We start from the raw sequence: 26,198 nt of genomic DNA on the forward strand, positions 1-26,198 counted from the left end.
TGTTCCTGCTCTTGGCTGTTTCTTACACTGTGGTATCTCCATCTCATGCTGATTACTAAAGCTGAATCTAATAGCTCTGGTTACCTATCTAGTGGAAGAGGTATAACATCCCCCACTGAAAACCCACTCAGTCCCCTTATGGCTGTTTCGTTTGTGCTGAAGCCTCCCCCAACACTTTAAAGATGGTCTCTGAGGGACCAGGGCTCTTCTCTCGCATCCAGCTAAAGGTCCCAGTCCTGGCCTGCATTTCCTGATCCAGCTGTCCACAAGAAGCAGGAGTCAGATCATGGCTACTCCAGGAGAGATAAAGCTACTCAAAGCAGCTCCATGGCAATTAAGACACTCATCTATCTGTAGTCTCTTGGTCTAGCAAAAGCAGGTGAATTAAAGCAGGTAGCTACACATATTTTTTTTTTCAGCTGGAAACTGAGCACTTTTCCAAGATCTGCTGAAATCTGTGGAAACCTCTTCAGTGAATGCAGTCGTGAGTTTATTTATTATTTTGGAATCTAGGGGTTTTGTTTGGTTTTGTGGGTTGTTGTCGTGTTGTGTGTGTCATCGTCCCCCCAGTGCTCTACAGTCCATAAAACAGTTAACTGCTATGGCAGTAACATTAAATAAACACTTCTGCAGAGCACCAGTAAAGTTCAGACTTCTTTTGTGATCTAAGAGCTTCAATGTGCATGTGAAGGATAGGTCCAACTGCAGCAGTCAGGCTAAACTGAAGAAAGCCTCCAGCCTTCCGAGTGGGTATCATTTATTTGTCCCCCTTTAGCTGCCTGCTTTCCTGCTCTTTAGTCTTTTTTTTTCCTTCCTGTCTGCCTCCTTTGTTCCCTCTTGCTCTGTTTTTCCCTTCCACCAGTTTAGGTTTTCTTCTTTCCCCCATGTTGTTCCCTTTTCTTTCCCCTTCTCTTCCTTCAGTAGCTCTCTCCCCTCTTTTATTCCAGGATGGTGAGTTTGAGGGGAAGCTGTGTGGGACTGCATTGCTAAGCTGATTGCTGGCTGCTGCAGGGAAAGGCAGGTCTGTTAGCTGCAAGAACACAGTCCCTTTGGTGGCCTGGCAGAAAGGCTTTGCAAAGATGAAAGGGCTCCATAAAGCTGATAAATAATGGTACAGACTGCTGCAGGTTTTAGAAACTGTGGAGCCTGACATAAAATTTATGAGTAAAGACTGAGTCTAGGTAGCAGAAAGATAATTAATTGAGGAAAAGTGATGAAAGATGACAGTCCTTGAACAGGGGGCAGTCACCTTTTTTGGAAGGGAGGAGCAGAAGGTTTGCATTTATATTGTCAGATAGGATTTGAAATGAAATAATGTTTAATGAATTAGTCCTTGTTACTGTCATGCTTACTTTGACAGAGAGTTGTTACAGAAAGTCATTTGACCAGAAAATAGAAAATAAGGGTTAACATCCTTTGTTATCAAAATCTAGAAAGTCCTCTTGGAAAACAGGATGCTGCTAGTAAACCGTTACTTCTTTCATGCATGTGTCCTCTTTATCTGGCAGAACAAGATGACACAAGGTGTAGAATATCCTTTCAAGGAAAGCTCAGGAAATAGCTTTTTGCACTGAGCTTTCTTATAACCTAAGCTATATAATCTACATACCAGTATACCTGTCATAATCCATTTGAGTATTTTATACCACTCTTTAATCATCATCTCCTTTAGATTTATCTGTCTTCTACATCTGGAATATCATTAGGATTATAATCACTTTACAAGAATCAGAACCCATTGGGATCATAACAATTTTATTAATATGCAACGGCATGAATTCTTGATGTCAGAATAGTACAACATCAGAAGGTTTTATCCAAACTTTTCCCCGTTAAATGCATCCCAGTGGCCTTTGTCAAAGGTACATCACTGTTCCTTCTGCACAGCAATCAACAACGCCTCTGGCCACCAAGGAGCTTTGTCAGCTGTCATACCGCAGCACTGTCCCAGTAAAACTACTTCAGCCCTATGTGGGTATATGAATATAACCAGAACTGGGCCATGTGGCTGGCAAGAAAGGGTTAATAAACTCCCCATTTACCAGTTATCTTTCATTTTGCTTACCTTTGCCCCAGGGAGTAATGTGCACCTGTGGATGATTATGGGAAACCAGACTTCATAAAATGAGAGCATGTGGGTTTAGTGGTTCGTCCTCTTTGAGCAGGTGCGTTGCAGTGGAAGCAGCTCTCACTGGAGGGGAAGGAGGTGCTTTGGCTGTGGGCAAACATCTGCTTATTTAGCTTCAGCTCTGCAGGTCAGCTGTTGTATCCCTGCTCTTAGTCAATTTGACCTATTGCATGCTAGGCAACTTTTCCAGTTCCTAAAGTACCTTTTCTCTTAAGAGTCTTCCCCATTGACTTGTTTGCCAGGACTTTTTTAGCAGTGGTCTCTTTTTTTGTATTGGTATTTCTTATGTGGTGTTTAGCTTCAATGAGGACTGCGTGCTGCTCATGCAGCTTGTACTTAACTTCCACTGGTTGCCCCATGCACGGAAGAGTGGAGCAAGGTGTCGGCAAGGAAACATATAGTGGAAGAAGCCTCACATGCTTATTAAGATCTCTGTGTTTGTTACTGGGCAATCAAGATACTGTTTTGATGCTTGTGGTCAAGTAGCATTGGATTGCAACATGGCTCTGTTAGAGAGGAAAGACTTCCCCATGGAAAAAATAGCTAACCTGCAAAATGAGGACATCTTGTAACAGCTTCTATTCCAACAATGCATTAATTAAAACATCAGGAAATGGAGGCCTTGGATTGCCTGTTCTTCCATGAAAAGGAGGAGTCTGAACAGTAGATGTGATTGCGTGATCTGGGTTGTGTGAGTCGTTGTTGCTTCATGAAAGTCCTATGGAAAAAATCAATAGGGGATGGGGAGGGAAAAGCAAAAATAAAAATGGCCCAGAAGCGCCTTCAGGTTGCCTGATACTTTATAGTATCTGCAAGTTCTGTTACAAAAGCTGTGAAGGCATTGCTTCAGGTGCTGATGGATGCACTCCTCTAGGAGGAGGAACAAATGGAGTTTTCAGTCTGTTGCTCATGTTTCAGTGTAATAGCGCATGCTAATTTTGGAGAATGTTAAAGATGACCATGCCGTGAATATCACAGACAGAAAGAGGTGGCAAGCCCTGCAAGAGGCACTTGCTTTGTAATGGCTTGAGATGTGGAGATTAACAAGGCAGCAATGCACCTGCATTAAACATGGCATTGCTGTTTAAGGTGCGGCTTTGCTGCTTGAAACACGCAAGGGTGAGTTGTAACAGGACTCTCTATTGCCTAGACAGAGATACTTGACAGTTCCCAAAGACTATGTACAACTGAAATTAGGTAGTTGTGCATAGCACAGCCTGCACATGGCAAGCTGTTCACCTATCAGAAGCACTAACTTCAGGTTTCGTAACTTTCTCATCATGAGAATGACACCATCCTCAACTCTACTTGTACATAAGTGAAAGACTGATCTGCTGAGGGGCATCCAGCTTGTTCCAGCTCTGTGCTGGTAAGGACGTGCCACAGGTGAAACTACATTGCCCTTGAAGAAAGACGTAGGAACTTGCTTAATTCTGGTGGCTCACTGGTCTAAAACTTGCCTTTCAGCAATGGGGGTGAAGAGTTACGGTTGGATAATTATGATTTAGAATGGGGATTTCTTAGAGCTAGCAGCCTTTCTGTGTGACCTTGCACCCTCCAAGACAAATGTGGTGCCAGGGAGACACTCTTCTGATCTAGACCTACTTCAGGAACATAGTTTTATAGTTCTGAAGTTGCTATTAAGCATAAAACCAGGCACCATCACACCTATAGAGTTAGTAAATTAAGAAAAAGGTTCAGTTCAGTAGACTGCATCTTAGATTCCCCTATAAAATATCATTTAATATTAAAGGTGTGACAGATAAAGTGCAGTTCCGTTTGAGGCAGAGAGCAGAATACCGTTCCACACTGTCTGCTTTTTCAGAGGATAGTTGTTTTGGAACAGCTCCTGTCACAGTCTTCTCTGTGGAGCATCATGGGTCTCACATCAATAAATGAGATGCAGCGAGAGCGGTATGTGTTACTGCATATGGCCTGGACTCTGAATGTGCACTTCAGACTGGCCAGTAGAAACAGCAGATACATCAAATCCTTCCGAGCTTGCAGAATATTTTCTGTGCCAGTACCTGCTTTCCAGAAAGCTTCCATTTTTGCTCAAGATCTCTTGGACTACAGCAATATGACTGGAGGGACCTGCCCTCTTGATGCACTGCTATGAAAGGAGTATCTGAAAGTCCTCTTTGAAAGATAGGCGCGTGATTTTACCAAGCGTAGATGTTAAACAGAACTCCATTTTGTTGCTATTACAGAAAAGAAGATGTATTTTAAAGCAGAGAAAATACAGCTCATGTTCTCAAAACCTTTTACCCTTGGAGCTAGGCCAAATTTTGTTAATGAGTCGTAGTATAGCTACCATCCTTCTCAAGTAAGTAAAGATCCGGTGTGTCAAAGGTTGGAGTGGGGCAGAAGGACTGGGCAGGTTTGGAATTGAGACATTAACCACCTGATTGATCCTGGTAGGTGAAGAGATAGCACCTAGCCATGCTGACTGGCATCCAGGCAGACTTTGCATCATCCTGCTTTTGCAGGACAGCCTCCTGGCTAAAAATCAGGCTTGGGACATGTAGGCTTGTATCCTTGCTGTGCCCATGCTTCAGGCAAGCTGTGATTTGCCTGTGCTGTGTTCTATCTAGATGGGCATTCAGCTCTGGTGTTCAAAGGTGGGTCTAAGGTTGCTAGCAAGTCACAGACAGCAGCAGTGGCCAAAGCTTTAGTAGCTGAGTCCTTAGAGTCCAAAGACAGTTAATGCAGCTCGTTACCTCAAGTCTGGGTTGCTCCTGGGGTTTATGCTGTACTGTTCAATGGCAGGTAAGCTGCTACCTTTGAGGTGCAACTATGCTTCTAGAATTGGCACAAGCAGACGTGTAGGGTTGTTGCTTAAAAGCCTCAGTGAGGTTTAGTGATGGAAGGCAGGTTTCTTCATCCCTACCTTCTTGCTTTGCCATCCTTCCAGGCAGAGGGTGCTGCTATGGGAGCAGGGGTGGCAGAACAGGCACTGCATCTTGTCATTGCAGCTGGAGTTTTAATCGGAAATAAACCCAATGACAGCGTTAAGGTAGTGTGCAGCTGTGATGATTGCTGAGGAAAGGTACATGAGCTGATCGGGTGCCCTCACGTTGCAGGCACTTGCTCACACTTGGTCGAGAGGAGGTTGTTCCCACGAAATGTAAACACAGCTGAATCTGTCAGGGTGTCTGGGTTTAAGCTGCAAGGTACAGACACACTTAAAACCCAGACTTCTTGAATCACAAGGGTGCCAGCTGGTTAGGCAAGAGTGGTGTGAGGGTACATGACCATGTGGAGATGGGAGCGCTTCTGCTTAAGATGACCACATATCTGCACTGTTGCTTAATGAGAATTTAAGAGCTAGTGATGAGGTGCGGCAAAACTAACATTTGCATTACGTGGTAACCCAATCCAAGAACACAGACTGAATCTGCTGGTGATATACAGCATTTGTGGATGCTAAAATATGCATTTTAAAATGTGGGTTCTTGACTCTTCACCTAGTCAATGATTACTTATGCATTCCTTTGGTACTGTGAATTCAAACATAATGAGTTTCAATGAGTTAATCTCCATGAGCAGAGCGGTACAAATATCAGGTTGTAGGATACGCTTCAGAGAGCTTTTAAGTAACGTAGTTACTGCTACAAGGATGTATTGTCCCTAGAAAGGGGTTCACTGCTTGAGAAAGGATATTCAAAGGGTATCAGTACATAAAGATCTGTGCAAAAAGACAGGACGGACTTTGCAAATACTCTGGAGAGGTAAGGAGGAATTAGAAATTACCTTCATTAAGCCAGTCCCCTCAGCCTGGAAGTGCTGTATGGGATTTCATATTTAGCAGAATATGGGACACTGGGACTTTTTTTAATGTATCAGATGAAAGCTTGCCAAAAGAAAATGATAGAACCTGACTAACCAGTCTGAATAAGCTCAGGTCTAGTAACTTCTAGTCTAACGGCAGAAGAACATCTGAAAACATCTTTTGCAACAGTTGGGAGAATAGAACTATTTTAATGAAGCATTTTGATTTTAAATTGGGAGGGAATGTAACAGTGATGTCCCGCATGAGTTCATAAAACTTTAATAACTTGCATTTTTGACATTGAGTTTGTCAGTTCTGGTTTTCTGGGAGGTCCCCAACTAGAAAATACTGTGAAAACCATGTGAAATGGGCTGTTCTGCATTTATTCCCCCTTTCTGCCTTTTTTCACTTCAAAGTTTATGCTGAAGTGTCTTAAAATAAAAAATGTTGGATTTGACACTAAAATTCCTGCAGGAAAACATGAAAGGTATTTTTGGAAAAAACAATTTCAAGAGGAAATTATTGTCTCTCTCAGGGAACTCTGAGTTTACTCTACATTGAACAGCATACGACATGCCATTAGGCTTCAGAAAACCCAGTGTCTGTGGAGGAGTTGCAGATTTCGATTACAATAGCTCGTTTTGTAAACTGCATACCTGAAAGCCAGCTGGAACAGCCTGCTTTATTCAGGGACTTTTCCCTCAGTTCTCTTCAGCGTCTGGCTGGCCATCACAGCAGTAAGTAGGGACCACTGATCTTCACTGAGGCCTTTCTCCTTAAAATTGATCCATATGCACATGAGCCCTCCATGCCAGCCTTACCAGAGAGGGTGCTAAAGGCTTGTAACCTGCATCCGAGGGGAGGGAGGCAGCAAGTCACACAGGGTGCAGGCCAGCTGGACAGGCGCTAGCTGTGAGGAAGGCTTGTAGCTGAGCTGAATGGAGTAACTGCATTTCTTCAGGGATTGCTTCGTCCCCCTGCTCCATGCAGGAGCAGTGCCTGGATCCAAATTTGGAAGCCTGTTTGGGCTTCTTCGTGGCTTTGCTGAACTCTGCTTTAGTTCCCTTCTTGCTGGTGCAGATGAAAACTGTGTAAGACTTCAACTTAAATATATTGTGATGGATAAGGACAAGAACTTCTTAGTTTTAAGTTCCAGCTTAATACCAGAACACATCTCTTGTCTCATTGTGTGGCCTGGAATTTACTAGGCTTAAAATATCTGCTTGTGCTGATACTTAAATATTTGAGTCAGTTTTCTACAGAAATCTGGGTAAGACTTGCGTTGGGAATGATTTCCTTAGATACAAGAGGTGTTGTTAATAACTTGTTTAAAGGCATTGTGTGGAAAAGGTAGAAATAGTTATGGAAAAAATGCCTGCTAGTCACCATGAAGACCAGTACCTGATAGGAGATTCTGTCTGCCTGTGTGGTTGGTTGCAGAACCAGAGTCCTGATCAGAGGCGTCCTGGTGACTGCTACTGTAAATCCTAGTAAAAGACCTGAGGGGAAAAGTATTTAGCACATAAACTTGTAGATCAGAATCTTAAATGGCTTAATAAGTTCATGTCTTGCAATAACCGCAGGGCAAGGCTGCATGCAGGGAGGTTTATATGGAACCAGACCTTTGTGTGTGAGTACAGGACATATGGCACGGGGAAACCAACCCTTTCCTTGTGGGGCTGCTCTCGAAAGGAGAGTGCTCGGGAAGTTTGTGTCTCTCCTAACAAAGCCATAGAAGAGCAGGCATGAAGGTATCACTCACAAAGTTACCAAGTTTTCTGCCATTTGGGCTAACACAGACCTGTTAGTGGGTAGAAATACTGCATCTGAGCTGTCCCAGTTCACTCCAAGAGTAAAGCTATGTACAGCCTGCACCAGGTCACCCCCTACCACTACTTTGGGATTATTTACGGTGAGATACAAAGACCCCATAGTAATTGGAGACCTCTGACCTGGTAGGCAGGAGGCAGGTCTGATGTTCCAGCTACGTAGTCTTTACACAATCCTTGTTGTGTAAGGTGTTTATCCCCTGACCTTTGGGTAATTATGGCATATATTAGCCTTCCAGAACCTAAGAACTGTAGATTGTGTAATGAAGGAATTGCTGATGAGGAATGGGCAACCTAAGCTTTGGATTTGGCATGTGAGAAGGTATAATGTGCTCTAGAATGCATAGGCAAAGACCCTACTTAGCCAGAGTCATACTAAATCTTACAGAACTGCTAGAAAACAGGTACATAAGCAAAGTACAACATGATTAACTCAGACCAGCAAACAAATCTTGCAAACATTTCTGCCTTTTGAAGTGGAAGGAACCGCTGAAATCACCAGAAGTAGCCATGGACAGTCCCAGTGTACTTTCTGTGTTGGTCTTGTCTTAATTTTTCTCAGTGCAAGTTCTCTTGGAGCAGATAACCTCAGCTAATTAGCTGCTCAGAGGCTGATGACCCTTGATATTCTTGCAGATGAAAGCAGAAGTTGCTGGCTGTCGTCCTTACTGACAGTTGCGGAATGCATGGTTAGCACAGTTATACCTGAAAATTCAAACTGTCTTCTGGCTAACTGGGTGTGCGCACAGACTCCTAGTGCAAGGGCTTCCCACAGGTGAAGCAATAATTTGCTTTCTTCATTACACTAGCTCCCGGTGAGCTCCCGTATGGCCTGGCCCCCCAGCAGGGTGCTGGGAACAGCCCTTGGGTCAGACAGCACCTACAGCTGTAGCAAGACAGGATGTCAGTGATCAACGTGGTGTACCCAGTTCTGGAGTATGCTGTTAGTGTAAGTAGCTGTCTTAGAGTTTTATATATACTTTAGAGGTGGCTCCACCTGTGTGATTGGTTGTAGGCACCTTTGTTAGGTTGCCACATAACGCTGGATCAGTAACGGGACATTTGTGTGAGCAGCCCTTGGGCCTCTGCTGGCAACCTGGTTCTGCTTTTCTGAGGCCTCTGTTGGCTTAGACCCCTGGGGGCCCTGTGGCAGTCTTGCAGCTGTTTGCTTTACGTGCATTCTCACTCAAAAGTCACTGACAGTTCACTCTACACAACAGTAGAGTGTGCAAACATTATTTCAACTGTTATCGATAACAATGCCATATTTAAATAATTAATATGGATTAGACTTTGAGTTTTATCAGAAGAGCATATCCTGTGTCCTGTGACAAGATTCAGATGTCCAGTCTGTCCTTGCGTACTGTGTGCTGCCTGGGGAAAGGAAGGACAGATGTCTCAAAGCTAATGGCCTGGGCTGGGGATGGGAGTACACGGAAATCCTAGGAGTGGGTGCCGAGGTATGCAGCTGTTGCAAGAGGGATTTAAAGCAGAAGCCTGTTGGGTTGAAGATTGTGGTTAACGTTTTAGGTGTTGTCAGTGGATGCTTCCTTCACTACTTCATTCAAGAACAAGGCAGTGCCTGACCATACCTGGACCCTTTTGTCATCCTCTGGTATCCTGCTGTTCTTGCTCCCCTGCTTTCTGGCTGGTACCTCTCCTCTTTCTCCTCTTTCAGTTCTCCTGGTGCTTTCCCTGACTGAGGCAGGTACCTCATCTCTACAGTGTACCCCAAACCCTCTTGGCAGAGATGTCAGACCCTGTATCCCCTGCCTGATACTACCTAGCCTGTTGCACTGGGGCCCTTTTATTTAAAAAACAGTGTCATGTTTAAATAAGGCTGTGAATATCGTGTGTTTAAATAAGGCTGTGACACATCTGAATACAGCTCAGTGGGGTTGCTCGTGCAGGCGTAACTCTGCTGCTTGCTGGTCCTCCCCCTCTGTTAATATAAATTAAAACAGACTGTTGAGCTACATTTTAAATTCCATGGCTAGGACTGGCTGTTGGACCTTTATAACAGTGAGAAATAATCATATTGCTTTTAATGGTTTTATAGCCCCTCTCTCCTGGAGACCTGCTGCTGCTGCCAAGCAGCCCTGCGTGACTGAAGTGCTAGCCAAGCTTCCAAACACCTGCATTTGGCAGGGATCTGGAGGTTCAAGCCAGCCTCAGCAGACAATAGTTTGGGAACCAGCACAGGCGGTGGCCCGCAGCTGCTCCTTCGCTCCCAACAATAAATCATAGCGGGGACGCAGTGAGGCTCAGAAAGACCATTGGTGCAAAAACTCAGCTGTTCCTGCAGTGTGTTTACCCAGGGCACAGAGCGGGTGTGGGTAGGTGGGTTAAAGGATGAATATCTGCAGGCTCCTGATCCATCTCCTGAATGCTTTATGGCAAACAAAATTCATTTGGCTCCTGCAGTGCCACAGTTAGGAAGGCAGTAAGGACTGTGCAAGCGATGCTTCCCTCTTGGGTCAGGCCTGAAAAAGGTTAAGGAGCTTACGGGAGTTGAGCTGGCAGTTAAGGTGGAGAGGATTATCCTCAGCTGAGTTTGCTGTCTGTGCTGTTGAGGAAAAGAAAACTGCAGATCTTCAACTTGTACATCTGCTGCTTCCTTAGCAGGATCAATCTGACAGCTTGTGCAGATGCAGTGTTATGGAGAGCATTCACTTTTTTTGGCCCCGCTTGGGTCCCAGAGGCCCAGCCCAGAGGGTAGCGTGGTACCACAGTGCAGTACAGGAGCAGAGCCCAGCAATCTGTCTCTTCTTCACAGCAGTCTGGGTGCTTCCTCCTGCCCCCAGTGGTGTGTGTCTTACCCTCACCCCTGCGAACTCACTGGGCAGCTGGGCACTCCGTGTGGGGCTCTTACGGGTCTATGAGATGCTCACGAGTGTCATCCCAAATCCAGAGAGGAGGTGAAAGATGGGAGCAGTAAATACCATCTGGGGTTTCCCCCTTCTCCTCTCCTGCTCTCAGAATAACTTGCCTGACAGGGCAGCAGATGCTTACAGGAGCCCAGCAGGGAGGCAAGCGGCTGTGCAGAACTGCATGGCCCCAGCCAGGAGCCTATGGGTTAACACACCCCAGGCTTGCGGCACAGCCGGCATAGAGCAGCCTTCAGAGGAAACAAAGTACCTTCTGCCTAGCTGGGGCACAGATAAAAGATCCCATGGCATTTCTTGTGAAGCCTGGAGGAGACTGCCAGTGCTGAAGCTGAACTCTCTCTGCCAACAAACAAAACTGTCTTTAAACTCTGAGGCTGTGTGTGAGCTATTGTTGGGGACATAATGGCTTCTCTGTTTCCCTGCGCAGTCATTGCTCTGCAAACATGCCACTGGTCTCTTTTAAAAGTAGTTGAGTGTAAATCAAGTTCTAGAACCTGGAAGGAGGTTTCATCCATTTACCTTTTACTGCCCTCAGTTGACATTTGTTTACAGAACAGCACATACAGTAGATTTACACCCTGGTCTGAGCTGCTTTACTTGGAGATGGACATCTTTAGTGCTCAGACTGCGACTCACAGATACAGGGCTTAGATAGCAAATGTGTATCTCCTAACTTAAATAACAGGAATGGGGGGGTGAGGTTGAGGGGGCAGTGCTTGCAAATCTCCTCCCTCTGAGAAAAGTTTTGGTTTGCCTGGCCTGGCCTGTTTCCTCTGGTTAGCTCAGTGCTGGCACACTCACTGCTCCCTAATCCTGCGTGTGCTGCTGCAAGGCACTGAGTGCTGCTCTGGCTGCTGTGCTTTGGGCTGTTGAATATCCACAGAGGGTGGGGGGTTGGTGGATCCACTCTTCACCCACAGTGCCATGGATTGGCTCGTCTTTGAGGATGCTTCAGTGAGGTAAAAGGCATCTTGGCTGTTGTGCAAGTACAGCAGTCACGGTGAAAACCCAAAGCTGCACTACACAGGGAAAAGTTGGTACCTGAAGGCAATGTGATGGATTCATGTCTTTTTTCCTGGAACAATCCCGTAAATGGGAAAGGAAATGGGTCAAAGAGTAGCTGTTCAAGCTGTATTTCATGAACTGTCAGTCCCAACAAGGTGGCAGTGACGCTCCATCCCCTCAGTAGATCTTGACTCATCCTGGTATGTATCTGGAATATGCTTGCCCAAGAGCTCCTTGCTGTCCTATGCTCAGTCACAGATGAACTGTAACCCTGTGCATTCCAAGAGCAGCTGTTTGCAGGACTGGGAAATGTGGAGACATGAGCACTGGCCGTCGCCCTCTAGAAGTGGCAAGTTGATCGGAAGGGTGCTCTGGCCAAGGACCCTGAACAGGAGGGGGTGCTCCACTGGGGTGTGCCAAATAGCTTTGGCCAAGGTTGCTTGCTGATGACTAAGATGTATTTTGCACTGGTCGTTGATAACTTTCTGGTCAGAGACTCCTTCACAGATATGGTATTTAAAAGCAGATTATATTAATATTTTTAAAAAATTTTCCTCTGAAGATGATGTGAGCCACGACTAACAACAATTATGTTCTGCTCCTTGGATTTCCCTTCTCACTTACAAATCTGCTTTTTTGGTGTATCAGGTTACCACCTGCTGTAAGACAGGTTCTCACCCAAGTGATAGTTGCTGGTTTGGGGCCTTTTCATTACTGGTCCTGTAGCACTTCAGAACTGTTAGCAAAGGGCTCCCAGGAGTCCCCCGGGTGCTCACTGCAGCAGAAATCTCTGCAAATAGGATGGCAGTAATGGGTAAAGGGGAAGCTGGTAAAAGCTTTGGAGTTACTGGATCATTTGTTCTGTGCAGAGATGGCAGGGGCATAAAGAAATGGTACTGGCAATGCCCATAGAAAAGGTCTTGATATGAATCTGAGTGAGGAAATATGTGAAAGACCCTCTGTGAGAGCTTCAGGGGAGGAGGCAGCTGTTCACTGCCTGCATCTCGGAACTCGTGGAAACCTGCTAAAAAACAAGGACTGGAAAGATGGGAAGAAGTCCTATATACAGACTCACTGTGTGGCTATGAAGTAGGGAGGAAGAGGTCAACAGAGATGGCTGCTTACCTGGCAAAGCCAGCCTGCCTCCAGGGCGTGGGTGGGATGCCGTCCTTGACTCCATCACATTACAAAATATAGGCAAAGGGCCTGACAGCATGTGCTGGGGGAGGGAATCTGCTAAAAAGTCTCTGATTGGTATTGCTGCCTTCATTTGGCAGCTAGATGAAATCCAGTCTGACATTGGGCCCCTGTCCTGTCAAACACAGCAGTAAGTTAAATGCTTGCTGAGCATCTAAAATCCTCAGAGCATAAAGTCACAAAGAGCAATCAGTTGTCATATTGCCACTGAAAGGTAACAGTAGCAGGACATCTTGAACATCCCCTCCCCTCTTGATACTCCACTTCAAAACAGGACATCACCCCGATGTAACCGTCAAGGCCAGAATTGGGCTTGCACCTCCCCTGGCCACTCCTTCCCAAACTGCCCTGCCGTGTGCAGAGCTGGCGGCTGCCAAGGCTCGGAGGAGGGAAGCAGTGGATATGAAAGAAGGGAGATGAAAATACTGCTCTTGTGCCTGATCATCTGCTCCCTAGTTCCCATGTGCCCCAGAGGCAGCAAGGTTGACAATCCTGTCTCTTCCCACAGGAAGATGAAGCAGCGCTATGTGGTGGCCGGAGTCCTGGCTGCAGCTTTGCTGGGACTCACCTTGTTCCTGGGACTTTTCTTCGGGCTGCGCTCTGACTCGGGGGACACACACACTTACAAGAGGGCAGCTGTGGCTACGGATGCAGGGCAGTGCTCGATAATTGGAAGGTACCCGCTAATTGTGCTGTGACTTGTAAGCTCTGACGGTTCTTGCACAAGACTGTTTCCCCGATGTCCAGGTGCAAGCCTGGCCGTTGCCCAGCACAGATAATCTCTAATCTCCCCGTAGAAAGAGGGGGCCATAATAAAACCTGGGCTTTTACCCTGCCTGACCAGTGTTACTGCAGTTGCTCAAAGACAACATAGCGGGCAAAGAACCTAGTTGCATGAACAATGGGAACAAGAGATGCTTTTCAAGCTCCTGTTAAAAACCATTTATCAAGCTGTCCTCCAGTTCTGGATGCAAGTGCTGCAGATTTCAGGCTCCTCAGAGAGTTGTCATTTCTCATGTGTAATGAATGTGTCAGGGATGCCTGTCCCCATGCATGCTTTGATACATCACAGTGTTTTCAGGCTAGTTTGGATGTGCCTCTAATGAGGGCTGATCTGGTCTGCACCTAGACCATTAGGATCTGTTCTCTAAGGTGACAAAAGCTCAAAACTTCCTACTTCTGAGGAACCTATAGTCTGGGTCTGGACAAATGTGCATTAGAGAATCTGTCACAGCTGCTCTGATGAGATGAATCCATTGCTCACAGGTAGCTGAGACACTGTAACATGTCACCATCCAATGCCTTCTCTTCTGCTGCACAGGGACATCCTTCAGCAAGGTGGATCAGCAGTGGATGCTGCGATTGCAGCTCTGCTTTGCGTAGGACTCATGAATGCTCACAGCATGGGCATTGGAGGGGGCCTCTTCTTTACCATCTACAGCAGCACAGGTAAGGGACCAGGGCCACACACATCTGGAACCGTTTGAGAGCTGTTATTGTAAAGCAGGTGATTTATGCTACCTGAGAGAAGGTAAAAGACTGACTCACAGCTGCTGGGGGAACACACTGTCCTCAAAATAATTTCCAAGAAACTGGCTCACATTGTCAGACTTCTTCAGCAGAGACCATGCCTGTGTGTTGAGTCCAGAGCTAAACACCATCTTCTTTGCTCTGTCATTAAAGGAAAAGTGGAAATCATTAATGCGAGAGAGGTGGCTCCAAAAAGAGCAACAGAGGACATGTTTGGGAACAACACACAACTGTCTCTGAAAGGTATGGAAAAGGCTGTTTCGCTGCCTTGGAGGTGGGGGGGCACATAGTTCCGACATTAGCTGCTACTGACATGTCTAAATTAAGAGCATTTCTTATGGTTAGGTTCTTACATATCTACAGGGTTGCTCACCTAGAAATGTCCTCTACTGTACACAATCTGCAAACTCCATCCTGAGAAGGAAGCTAAAAATAAGGTCCTTCAAACTAGTTGGTCACCTCAGCACTTCCTGCTTTTCACTTCATGAAATTGCAGGTGAATCCAAAGCATTGAGTATGACCTGTTCCGTATTCCTTTCCAACCTCTTTGAATAAATATTTGTGGATCAACTTAATTCTTCTCAGTTCAAATGTCCTCCCTAAATATCTTTTGTGGTAGCTTTAACTAAGGGTTCAGGGGCTCCAAAGAAGAAGTAGTAGTAATTTCCTTTCAGGGAAAACCAGAAAGAAATACTAACTAGTTCTCTTCATGGCAACTCCTGTAACCAAGGAGGGACAGCACATTGGAGGGGGTTGGAGAAGTGTGTTGAACTTCTGGAAGATGCCAGTAAAAACAGATTGACGCGAACTGCTGCACCACTGTGTAATGTAGTAATCAGCCCATTGCAATTGTAGTTACAATGCTACAATGAAGTGTTTGGCTTAAGTGTGTACACAGTCTGCGTCCTCTTACTGTAGCGTGTCCTCCGAAGGACTGGAAACTGCGGGCAGCTATGATAGCTTCTGTATTCTGAGCAGCTTTTCTGTGGTACAGAGCCTACTGAGGGGAAATGACCCAAAAACCTGAGTTACCAGCAAGAGGATAGAGGTGTTTCAACAGTCCAGAATATGAAGGCATAAATGTCAGACAGAATAATTCTCTTAGCATCATATGCATGAGCTGAGCTGGTCATAGTAGACACGGACATAATCCCTGCCTGAAAACAGGGCTGACAGAGAAGCCTGCTCTACCTCCTACTCCATTAATTGCTTTCTTTTCTTGCTGTAGAAGACTAATACATTCCTCGTTTGCTCTAGGAGGACTGTCCATTGCTGTTCCAGGAGAAATCCGTGGGTATGAACTGGCTCACAAACGTCATGGCAAACTGGCATGGAAAGACCTGTTTCTGCCCAGCATCAAGTTGGCAAGAGAAGGATTCCCTATTGGGAAAGGCCTTGCAGCAGCCATCAAATCAAAGGAGGAGTCAATTGAAAGGAATCCCTCGCTGTGGTAGGTAGAGCAGTTGCTGTTCTGTACAGAGAAATTTGGGGTAACTGCATCCTGGCTGAAAAGTCTCTGTGTTTGTGTAATGTAGCGTCTGTGAGGAGTGTGCCTCCCCTCCAGTGACTGTACTCATTGTACCTGCTGATATTATTCCAGCTGCATGAAAGTGCTAAATCATGTGGCCAATTTTAGGAATGTTCAGTCCTGACCTTTAAAGGGAGATAAATTCTGCTTTTAAGATTCATTTGTCTGAGCAAAGGTGGAATTAGAGTACATGCTGGGATAAATCTGTCAGATGGCAGCATATTTTCTGAATCCCCAGCTTTTCCTCATGCCGCAAATGCGCCAAGCTAATCTTACCTGCGTTTGGGGCAATTGCAGAGTCTCCTTGAACATCTCTTCTGCTGTCAGGCAGCGGGAATTTGGGTCATCTCTTACTCTGCAGTCAGCCTTCCTCAAGCAGTGCCTCTGACCATCCACTTCTGGCAATAACTGTGAACATGAAGGGTTTAAAATGCTTCTTCTTCTTACAGCCAAACCCTTAGTGTCTACTGGAGATCATGCTTAATCCTCTCTTGTCCTTAAAATCTCTGCCAGCTGCAGGTTGGTTTCCAATCCAATTGGGATGTACAGCCTGGGCCTATCTCCTGTACTTGCATCTGGCAGGTCCACAGCAGCACATTCATGACCTATGATGAGGGAGCTAGAGAGGAAACTGTCTACCTCAAAGTGCTCTGAAAAACAGGGATTGAAACGCATTCTCCTGGACTCACTGGAAGCTTTGAGCCTCATAGCTTCATAGTCTGTGCTCTGAACTGAACTGCTTGAGTTCAAGGACTGAGGCCCCTCCTGGGCATCTTGAGGCAGTTGTTGGCCCCTTGGGCAGGTAGGGAGGGTGGCCTGCCTTGGTGAGAAAGATCGACGCTCCCTCCTGCAGGCTTCGCTGAGCAAATCCTGAGCGGTGTGGAATCCCAGGTCAGAAACCGCTGTTCACTTCTGTGTCCCAGCGTGAGGTATCAGGACCCCTGGGGCATGGCTCAGGCAGGTTCTCTTCTCTCCAAGAAGCCTCTAGCGTGAACACTCAAGTACAATGTCAGCTGGTACAGGTACACATAGTTTTGAACGTGTCTCTCAGATCTGATCTTCTCAATCTCCTTTCTCTGTTAGCGAAGTGTTCTGCAGAGGAGGGAAAATTCTGCATGAGGGTGATATCATCAAGATGCCTAAACTAGCCAACACATACGAGACTATAGCCAGTGAAGGAGCAGATGCCTTTTACACAGGAAGCCTGGCAAAACAGATCATCGATGACATCCACAGTGTAGGTGAGAAACAGGACGTCTTTCCAAAACAGCATGAGTGACCTGACTGCTGCAGCCCAGCATCCAGGGAGGAGCCGGTGACCTGCAGAAGCCTTGGAAGCAGGTCAAGCCTGCTGCCTGAAATGCTGCCTCTGAGATCTGTGGCAACAGGACACCCAAGAGAAGCCACTGGTGCTTTAACGGATGCAGTTGAAACTCAGTCAGAAATGGATAGTATAAACTGTGCATTTCTGTGCCATATAGTCTAGCAAGTCTGTGCGTTTCTGGATAGAGCTTAGTGGATATAGCTGTTTACAGAGCCTGAATCCAGCACGTTTCTACCTGAAACATTACATATATGGTCCTGTAAACTCTGAGCTTGTGTAATCGCTCTGTGCCACTAGATGGCGGTAGTACTCTAGCCTTACTAGCTAGCATTGGCTTGCTTCAGCGAACCTCACATGAGTAAGTCAATTACTGGCTCTATTTGTGGTGGTGAATTACTGTCTTCCCCCTTCTGATGAGAAAGGCAATGGAATACACAAATTATTTTGCTTGTGGGGTAGCGGAAAGCAACTGCACCCAAAAGCTGCATCCTCCTCCTGTAAACAGGACTCTTAAGGACGTTTTGTTACCTGACATTGTTGGTGTCCTTTGTAACAAAAAGATGGATCACCAGATTTTTGGCTGCCATAAATCAGCCCAACTTCAAGCTTAGGCTATCTGAGCCTCAGCTGGATCTATCAAGGAATAAATTAATCTCCTGTGCACCCATCTTTGCTTTCTTTACCTTGCAACTTTTTAGATTTGTCTGTGTTCCCTCCTGTCCTTGCTGTGATGCATGGTGATGGGCTATTACCTCCCCTTCCCACTGGCGATCACTTAAACCCACATCTATAGTTTCTTTCTCTTTTCTAGGGGGCATTGTGACATTGGATGACCTGCAGGACTACAATGCAACAGTGATTGAAGACCCCATACAGATCACACTTGGGGAGTTTACTCTCTACACACCTAGTGCCCCCCTAAGCGGCCCAGTGCTAGCCCTCATTTTCAACATACTGAAAGGTGAGATGCCACTGAGCAGCACCTTGCAGGCAGCTGGAGCTAGGAGAGCTCCAAAGACAATGCCTTTTTTGTTTTGGGAGCTGGGCCTCCCTCGATAGCCTTCCAGCAGCAGGTGAGAAGTCGTAAGACCCCAGGAGGGATCAGAGATGCGGGAACATTCCTCTTCTGCTGTAAATTCAGGGATGTCACCTTCCCGCTTGAAATACAGGAGTGAGAGGAAAAATATGCTTCTGACTGGGGCACTTACCTGATCCCTGCATGGGTGGAAAGTAACTTGTACTTCAGGCTCCTTTGGAAAACATCTCTGCAAGTACACATCCTGCTGGTGATTCCCACAGTGCTCGAAACTACTCTTCCTGTAGCTCCTGTGTTTTCCATGCAGAGATTAGGATGGTCCAGTGACTGCCTCTCTGTGGAGACTGGGCCTCAAGGTTATATCATTTGACACAGGTTTATTAGTGGTCCACTGACTGTGTACTTCCCTTTGCGTTCACAATCATTTGTCTTCTGTTGCCAGGATATAATTTCTCTGCTGACAGCATCAGAACCATGGAGGAGAAAGGCCTGACTTACCACCGCATTGTGGAGGCCTTTCGCTTTGCCTATGCCAAGAGGACTTTACTGGGAGATCCAAAATTTGTCAACATTACAGAGGTACCTGGCAAAAGCCTTTTCTTTCTGCAACCAAGGTTGACTGGATCATGACTTAAAAGTTCTTGGGTGACTAAACTTTGTCAGGGGTGCTCTGTGCCACCTGCTGTTGACAGGCACTCTGAATCAAAACGTGAAGTCCTATGTGACTCATGGCTGAGCTGTGAGGGATATAAATGGAGGAAACCTTCCTGCTGTAAGCAAAAGCAAAGTCCTCAATTCACCAGGAGCATTTTGAGTATATTTAGGGCTAGCCCTCCCTGTTTTCATAGTGTTTGAAGCCTTATTCATTAGATGACATTCCCAGCATCCTTGTGGCTCTGTAACCACAGTCCTGCCTATAGTAAATGGACCAGCGGATGGGAAGGGGTGAGGCAGGAACCCCGCTTTCCCCAACTTTGCATTTTGTGCTTTTACTTCTGTGAATCTGCAAAAGCAGCAGGATCTGAGCCCAGCCCAGCTTGATGGACACAAATTTGCAACGTACAGAGCTTGTCTTGGCCTAGTCCTCTCAGCCTGATCCCTTTCCTCTCATCTCTGAAGCAAGAGTAGCACTGCTTGCCTACGCCTTACAGCAGTGTTGGGGACAGCTTTCCATAGATCTACAGTAATGGCTGCTGATAAACTTCCTTCTAAAGGGGTGCATTGTAACAGCTGCTTCTGTGACTGCTTAGAATGCTCTTTGGTACAATGTCCATCTTTCAAGGAGGAGGAAAGCCCCTGCTGGAAAACTGTAGCCTCACTTCTGGGATTTGCCACTCCTCTGTGATCTGAAGTATTGGATATTAGCCTCATAACCACGTGTCTCTTAAACTTAATCTGCTGAGTAACTGCATTGGATTTCTCTGACAGGCGATCAGAAACATGACGTCAGAGTTCTTTGCGGATGGTCTCCGGAGGAAAATCACAGACAACACCTCCCATCCAGTTGACTACTATGAGCCAGTATATTACACTGGAGATAATGCCGGTACATCCCACCTCTCCATTGTGGCTGATGATGGCAGTGCTGTGTCCGCCACCAGCACCATCAACCAATAGTATGAGCTCAGACATTACTTCCGTGTAGGCCTTTGCCATCTTCCTAGTGGTGGTTCTGTGGTTGGTATAAAACATCACTGAACTGTCGTCTCTCTGGTGGGGTAGTGATGAGTAGCGCTGTTGATAGGCACTTCTTCTGCTGAGCTTGCAGGTCAGTTCTTAATGCTAAGGCCTGTGTGGTTGGGTCAGAGGGCAAGATGTGTCCTCTCTCATGTTGAGTTTTCCCACCGAGAAAATATTCACTGCATCCGGATCTTCTCATAAGCAGTGGTATCGCTGCTGGCTGTGATTCTCTAGGCTTCTGGAAGGAATTTGAGCTAATACAGCTGGCCTGGAAGTGTGGTGTTTGGCTTTGAGGGCTGTCAGGAAGAGCTGTGTTGTGCACATATGGCCTGAGGCTGGGGGGTGACGGTTCTTTTTGTCTATAGAAAATGTCTCCAGCTTGACAGGTTCTTTTTGTCTATAGAAAATGTCTCCAGCTTGACACGTCTGAGCAAGACTCATTCCCAGATGTGCCAGCCTTTGAGCTATTCTGCCCCTGAATGGAGTGCATTACTGCCCGGCTGGAAGGGGAATTAGTTGTATTTAGCTGCTGTGCTGTTTTTCCCCTTAGGGTCCATGCAGGGGAGCCATACAGCAGGGCTCTGGGCTGCCTTTCCTCTTTGTGTAGCTGTGTACTCATAAACTGTTTCCTTCCCCCAAGGGGTGCCAGAATGTCCCTTACAACAGGAGGGAGTAGAGAGTTACTCCAATCAAATCCTAGGTTTCACATTGCAGTAATTCACCTGAAGCTGCTCCTGGATTTGCTCTGGTTTTGACATGTCTGCACCAACTTGTTTTCTCTAGCTTTGGCTCTGATGTGCGATCCAACATGAGTGGAATCATATTTAATGACGAGATGGATGACTTCAGCTCACCTTACATAATTAATGGATTTGGGATCCCTCCTTCTCCAGCAAATTTCATAGCACCAGGTAGCTGTAAACTACCTTCCCGACTCAGTCGTTTGGCTGTATCTTGCATACTAATGCTGTAGTGTCTGCAAGGTGGGCTGCGGCATGCCTGTGATCAGGCACAGCTCTGGGGGTTTCTGCAGAGGCCAGGGATGAAAGTCACCTGGCATCCCTGCCAAAAGCACACAACCAGCTGCCCTGGTGCATGCTGAAGGAGGAGAGGCTGTCTACAGAAAAGCTCTTGTGTGTACCTCCTTTCGACAACCAGAAATCCTTTCCCAGGGAGCTCAGTACACATCAGATGAAATTACTTAGGGCTGCAAAAGATTTCTTTGAACAGGGAGGCAGCAGCAGGAGCTGACTGCAGAGTGTTAGATGGCACTGTCCAGCCTTCTCCCTGTGCTGCCTTGGGAGCTGTAGGGCAGTTTTGGATAGATCCAGTTCGTGTACCTAACCCAGGCAACCTGCCTGCCCCACTACTGTTTCCTGCAGACCTGTCTCATTGCTGCTAAAGCGGGCTGGGATTCTGCTGCCCTCCTGTACCCTGTGATTTGGAGAGGGACAGTGAAGAGGAAGGACAGGAAGGGAAGTCCCATGGTGTACTGCAGGCATCTGCATCACCCCAGCTGAGACAGGACTGTGGAAGAAGGCACCTTCAGCCTCTGCATGAAGGACCAGGGTTAAGCTTTGCATTGCAAGAGCAAGAAGAAGATGAGTGCAGGGGATAGTGGGATCCCCAAGGGCTGAACGAGACATGTGAGCTGAGTCAAGAAGGCAGATACTGAGACTCTGTGTTTAGACGTGGGGCAGTAGCTGGCAGTTTGTAAGCTGGAGGTGGAAAGCTGAGTCTCTCTTGCATCTGTGTCCCCAACAGGTAAACAGCCAATGTCCTCTATGTGCCCTTCCATCTTGGTGGATAAAATGAAAAAGGTCAGGATGGTGGTTGGTGCTTCTGGAGGAACAAAAATAACTACAGCAACAGCACTGGTATGTGATGATATGGGCAAAGTGGGGAGAAGGCTGGGGCCAGACAAGGTGGGGGAGGGGCTGCAGTCTCCACCTGTGACATGACCGTGGCTGTGGCTCCCTGCTGTGGGCCAGGGGCCCAAAAGGGAGGTTCCTGCCTGACCTGCTGAGGGCCGGACCTCCAGTGCCAACTCCTGCCAGACCTACAAAGGCTCTGCTATTAAATGACTTCCTTCAGTGATTCCAGGTCTTTTCTTTGGCAAGTTGTTCTTACCACTTTTAGAAGTGTTGTGACTTCAGTTTAGCTTTGACTTCTGTTCTTTGGATCTTGATGGAACTAGTCTCTATCGAGTTTAGAGCCGCTCCCATCCAACATCCTGAACTTTGGATGAGAGTCACAGAGAAGCTAAATAGGGACTTAGGCCAGGCACGGTGTGAGGCCCATCTGACAGGCAGGCTCTCTGTGAGCTGCTGTGACAGCCACTCAAATGCCCAGCGAGCCCAAAAGTGATTGCAGGAGCAAGCTGTCCCCTGTGCCAGCGCGCAGCAGTCCAGAGCCCCAGGCTAGATCTTGCTTTCTTACTGAGGCAGAGGAGAAGTCTTGGTAAAAACCCCTACAAGCAGCTTTCTGAGCCCTTGATCCTGAGGCTATTTTCATTTGCCAGCAGACCCAACCTGCAATTCAACCACGCAGAGATGAGCCAGGTTTAAGGAAGCCAGCTGTGCAGTAGCAGGTAGCCATAGCTGTGTGTTTGCTGGGGTGACTGCTGCGTGTCTAAGCCAGCACAGGCTTAATCATAGCGTGTGAATCCAGCTACAATGGCTTGAGGATCTGATCCTTTTACTGTGTTAACTTTAGTAACTCACGGTCTCTTTCTGTGGGAACCCTTCTAGGCGTATAAAAGCTGACTTGGTGCAATGTACCTGTGTTTTGCTCAGCCAAGAGAGGAACTGCTGAAAGTAGCAGGAGCCACCTTTTATCTGCACTGGTGAACATCCTTCAGACGTCTCTGCCTATGTTGCTACAAGGGTCGGGCCTCTTTGAAGACAAGTGACTAACATTAAGGCTTTTTGCTTCTCACAGACGATCATCAATTCCATCTGGTTTGGCTATGATGTGAAGAAAGCAGTGGAAGAGCCCAGAATTCACGATCAGCTGTTTCCCAATATCACAGAGCTTGAGCAGCAAGTAGAGGAGGTTTGTCTGGGGGGGGTGTGAATTTCTTGTATGGGCTGGGTTCCTAACACTGGGAAGGCACGCACTTGTGGAAAATCATGAAGCTTTGCCAAATGTTTCTAGGTGAGCAGTGTTAAAGCTGGCACAGGTCAAGTACTGGGTCACAATAAGCTGTTCAAAGTGTACCTTTAGTCTCAGTCACGTGGGTTTGCAGCCTAGCACTTTCAAGTGTGACCTATACACACTTGAAACTGAGCGTAATGTATCTTCTTGCAGTGTTGCTTGGCTTGAAGGACTTGCAAAATAGAAAACCACGTTAGGTTCTGAACCATTCAGCAGTCTGGATCCAGTGACCCTCAGGAAACTCTTGTCCTGTTGTGCAACCTCCTAATGAGTCCCAAAGCACTGGCACAGAGCTAGCGAGGGAGGACATGCAGAGGGACCCAAGAACAAACTTGGAAATATTTTCACAGTTAAAAGTCTCTGTGCAGCACTGTCAGCCTGACAGCTGATGGCAAGATCTTCCTCACTCTGCATACCACTGCCTGAGCTGGCAGCTTCATTCACCCTGAGGAATTACACTCCCAGAGGCCTGAGGCACATGCTGTCTTTGTACATATCCCATGCCTCTATATTAGGAAAAACACTCCTGTGTAAGGCTGTTTTCCTCAAACTATGCAGAAGATCCTCCTTTAATAAGCTTCTTACTAAGGTAACAGCTGAGATACCTGCCTGCACTGGGGAGGATGCCCTGCTCTCTACAAGTCCTGTGTTTTCTCCCGTTCCCAAACAGGATCCATCAGTTCTGGCTGCTGTTATATGAGTATCTGAGGCAGAATGCTCTGAGATCAGGAGTAGTATTGGTAGCCCACACTGAGCAGCACAAATGTCGCATCTTCTCAATTCCACCTCTTCAAAAGCAGGGTATCCCAGAAAGCAAAGGGGAGAGGAGGCACATAATGTCATTTTAAACCTATCTAGTACAGGCACTGGACGCTTGGGTGGTCATGGAGGATGCAGGTCGCAGACTACGGCAAGTGTGTAGTTTCTTTCTCCTCTTGTCCTCATTCACTTCTGCATTCCAGGCTATAGAAGAACAACTACAGAAGAGAAAACACGATACCACACGGGTGAGCGGCGGTGCGGTTGTGCAGGCCATTCTCAGGACAGATGAAGGATGGGCTGCAGCCTCCGATTCCCGGAAAGGTGGCTTCCCTGCAGGCTACTGACATGGCTCGGCTCCTTTTTTCAGTGGTCTAGTGACACTGAGGTGTGTTTGGGGGGAAGATCTTTTAGGTCTGCAACTCAGGGACTTCTCACAGGAAAAAGAGCAAATTTACCTGTGGTTCTGTTGACAGAGCTGGGACAGTTCTCTACAGCCATGACCGAAGTGCCTCATGCCACAGCAGTCTGCTAAGACAGGCATGTCTACCAGGACGTGCAGTACTTACTTGAAGAGTCTGTTCTGCCTTGAAGAGTTTGTTCCCTGCCTCCTCTCCATCCCATGAAGACAGGTTGGGTTCCCAGAGTTTCCGAAGAAGGTCCAGCTCACTTAAGCTGCAGGAAGTGTTTCCCCTGCACAGTGTCAGCTACCAGGAATGTCCCTGTCGCTGCTAGAGAAGAGATTTGTTTCCTGTGGAGTAGATGGGAGTTACAGGACTCTGGGGACTGGGTTTTCTAAGTTACAAACTAATAGATCTGTGCCATAGCAGGAAGCCCAGCTCTAGACTGGGATAAGCCTTCACAAACTCACCACTCTTTCTTTTAACAAAAGATGTTTCTGCTTTTCATTTCAGTTGATTGTTGGAGATGAGTGGGGAAATGGCTTCAAACTTTTTTATATTTCTGTTGAGAAGGTCTAAAGGGAAGATGCTACCTGTAAAACTCTGAGCACAACTAAAATAAATAAATATGGAGTCATAAATTTTTCTTGCCTGCACGGTTGCTACTGTGAAAAGGGATGGTGAGAGTCTACATGAAAGCTTTCCTGAGGTCATTTTTCTTCACTCCTTCTGACAAAGCTATGAGTAAAAAATACAGTTAAATATCCAAACCAAACTTGTTTTTCTCCAGTTTACCTTTTACCACGTCATACTGCTGTCCTGAAATACCAGAGTCTGAGGAAATGAAACTTCTAAAAAAAGGGCACGCTGCAGCTACGCTTGTTTGAGGGTAAGCTACCATTAATCAGACAATCAATGACCTCTCAGAAATCCGTATTTGATACGGAACAGCTAAGAGTGCCTGTACCTATGCATGAAGGTGTTTTGGCTTGTAGAAACTTCCTGACAGTTTCTAAGAACATTAAAATATGGAATGCATTGAAGAGAAGATGAAATACTGAATTGTTAGGCATCAGGCACCCTCTTTTCTGGTAGTTTTTGTAATTGAGGAGAGTCTAGTTTCAAGGAATAAAGTGATAAAGTGACCATGCTTAAATCTGTGTCACAACTTTGATGTATACATTTGCTTGTATCACTGCCACCGAGTGGCTTTTAGCAGAAGCTGTCTGGGAGGTGCTCTGTGCTTCTTTTTCCTGAGCTGTTACTGATGATGTGGTGTTAGGTGCAAATAAGGCAGTGATTGTAAATAACCTAGTCATTGTGTTCCTTTAAGAATGAGATTGTTTTGGGGCCCGACTTGTACCCTTTATAGCTGAACTGAGACTTTGACTTTTCTACTTGTAATCCAGCAGATACCACTCAGTGGCAGGCTGGTGTTTCAATTCAGTTTGCAAGCCATTTTGGGAAGCTTTGATACAAGTTTGTGTATGGAACAGCATCAGCTGCCATTTATTGGAAATACCTGGCCCTTTGGGCTTAGGATTAGCTGAGCTCTTTCTTGGCCAAGCATGATCTCAGAAATAAACAAAATAATTCCACAGGAAAATAAGCTTATTGAAACCTTAGTCACTGTAGTAAGTCTGAACTACAACAGAAGAAGCTTGTGCTCTGAAACTAGAAGGTAACTGTTTTCTGGGAAATGACTGTTGGATAAATGTGGTGAAACTGGAAGGTAACTGTTTTCTGGGAAGCGACTGTTGGATAAATGTGGATTCTGAAACAAGTTTGAATAACTGTTGCTGGGTTGCTTCTAACCGTTTGTGGTACAGCAGTGTTACTTACGTTCCTGAATAGTCAGAAAAATCCCCTATTATTTATAAGCTATGTTACAAAACTTCCCTTATGGAAAGCTCAGATTTTGCCATGGCTAAAAACACTTCTGTTGAAAACTGTTCTTATAAATGC

The 26,198-nt window shown here is 46.3% G+C and overlaps 1 protein-coding gene and 1 long non-coding RNA gene across 3 annotated transcripts; one reads left to right on the forward strand and one right to left on the reverse strand.

Moving 5' to 3' along the window:
* Positions 1–1,734: 1,734 nt before the first annotated feature.
* On the reverse strand, positions 1,735–18,674 carry LOC130152127 (uncharacterized). The gene is made up of 3 exons (XR_008822887.1): positions 18,410–18,674; positions 16,154–16,969; positions 1,735–14,490 (listed from the first exon to the last, which is right to left on the reverse strand). It is a non-coding gene; the product is annotated as an uncharacterized LOC130152127 (long non-coding RNA).
* Positions 13,236–24,870, forward strand: GGT1 (gamma-glutamyltransferase 1). Of its 2 annotated transcripts, XM_056345099.1 has the most exons (13): positions 13,236–13,495; positions 14,141–14,268; positions 14,503–14,592; positions 15,607–15,799; positions 16,961–17,118; positions 18,013–18,162; positions 18,680–18,816; positions 19,666–19,853; positions 20,701–20,828; positions 21,682–21,794; positions 22,858–22,971; positions 24,036–24,220; positions 24,309–24,870. In XM_056345099.1, exons 1-12 carry the CDS (start codon positions 13,236–13,238, stop codon positions 24,177–24,179), a joined length of 1,803 nt encoding a protein of 600 aa, XP_056201074.1. In that variant the 3' UTR covers positions 24,180–24,220; positions 24,309–24,870. The 2 variants fall into 2 exon arrangements, with proteins under 2 accessions (XP_056201074.1, XP_056201065.1); XM_056345090.1 differs by having other exon boundaries at positions 24,036–24,870.
* Positions 24,871–26,198: the final 1,328 nt, after the last annotated feature.

This window comes from Falco biarmicus, chromosome 1, assembly GCF_023638135.1.
Source record: "Falco biarmicus isolate bFalBia1 chromosome 1, bFalBia1.pri, whole genome shotgun sequence".
Taxonomy (NCBI): Eukaryota; Metazoa; Chordata; class Aves; order Falconiformes; family Falconidae; genus Falco; species Falco biarmicus.

Excerpts from the sequence above, each read along its gene's own strand:
- GGT1 (XM_056345090.1), top strand. The coding sequence starts at position 13,236 with ATGAAAATACTGCTCTTGTGCCTGATCATCTGCTCCCTAGTTCCCATG. Across the intron at positions 15,800-16,960 it reads GAAAGGAATCCCTCGCTGTG|CGAAGTGTTCTGCAGAGGAG; the intron begins GTAGGTAGAGCA and ends TTTCTCTGTTAG. Across the intron at positions 17,119-18,012 it reads CGATGACATCCACAGTGTAG|GGGGCATTGTGACATTGGAT; the intron begins GTGAGAAACAGG and ends TCTCTTTTCTAG.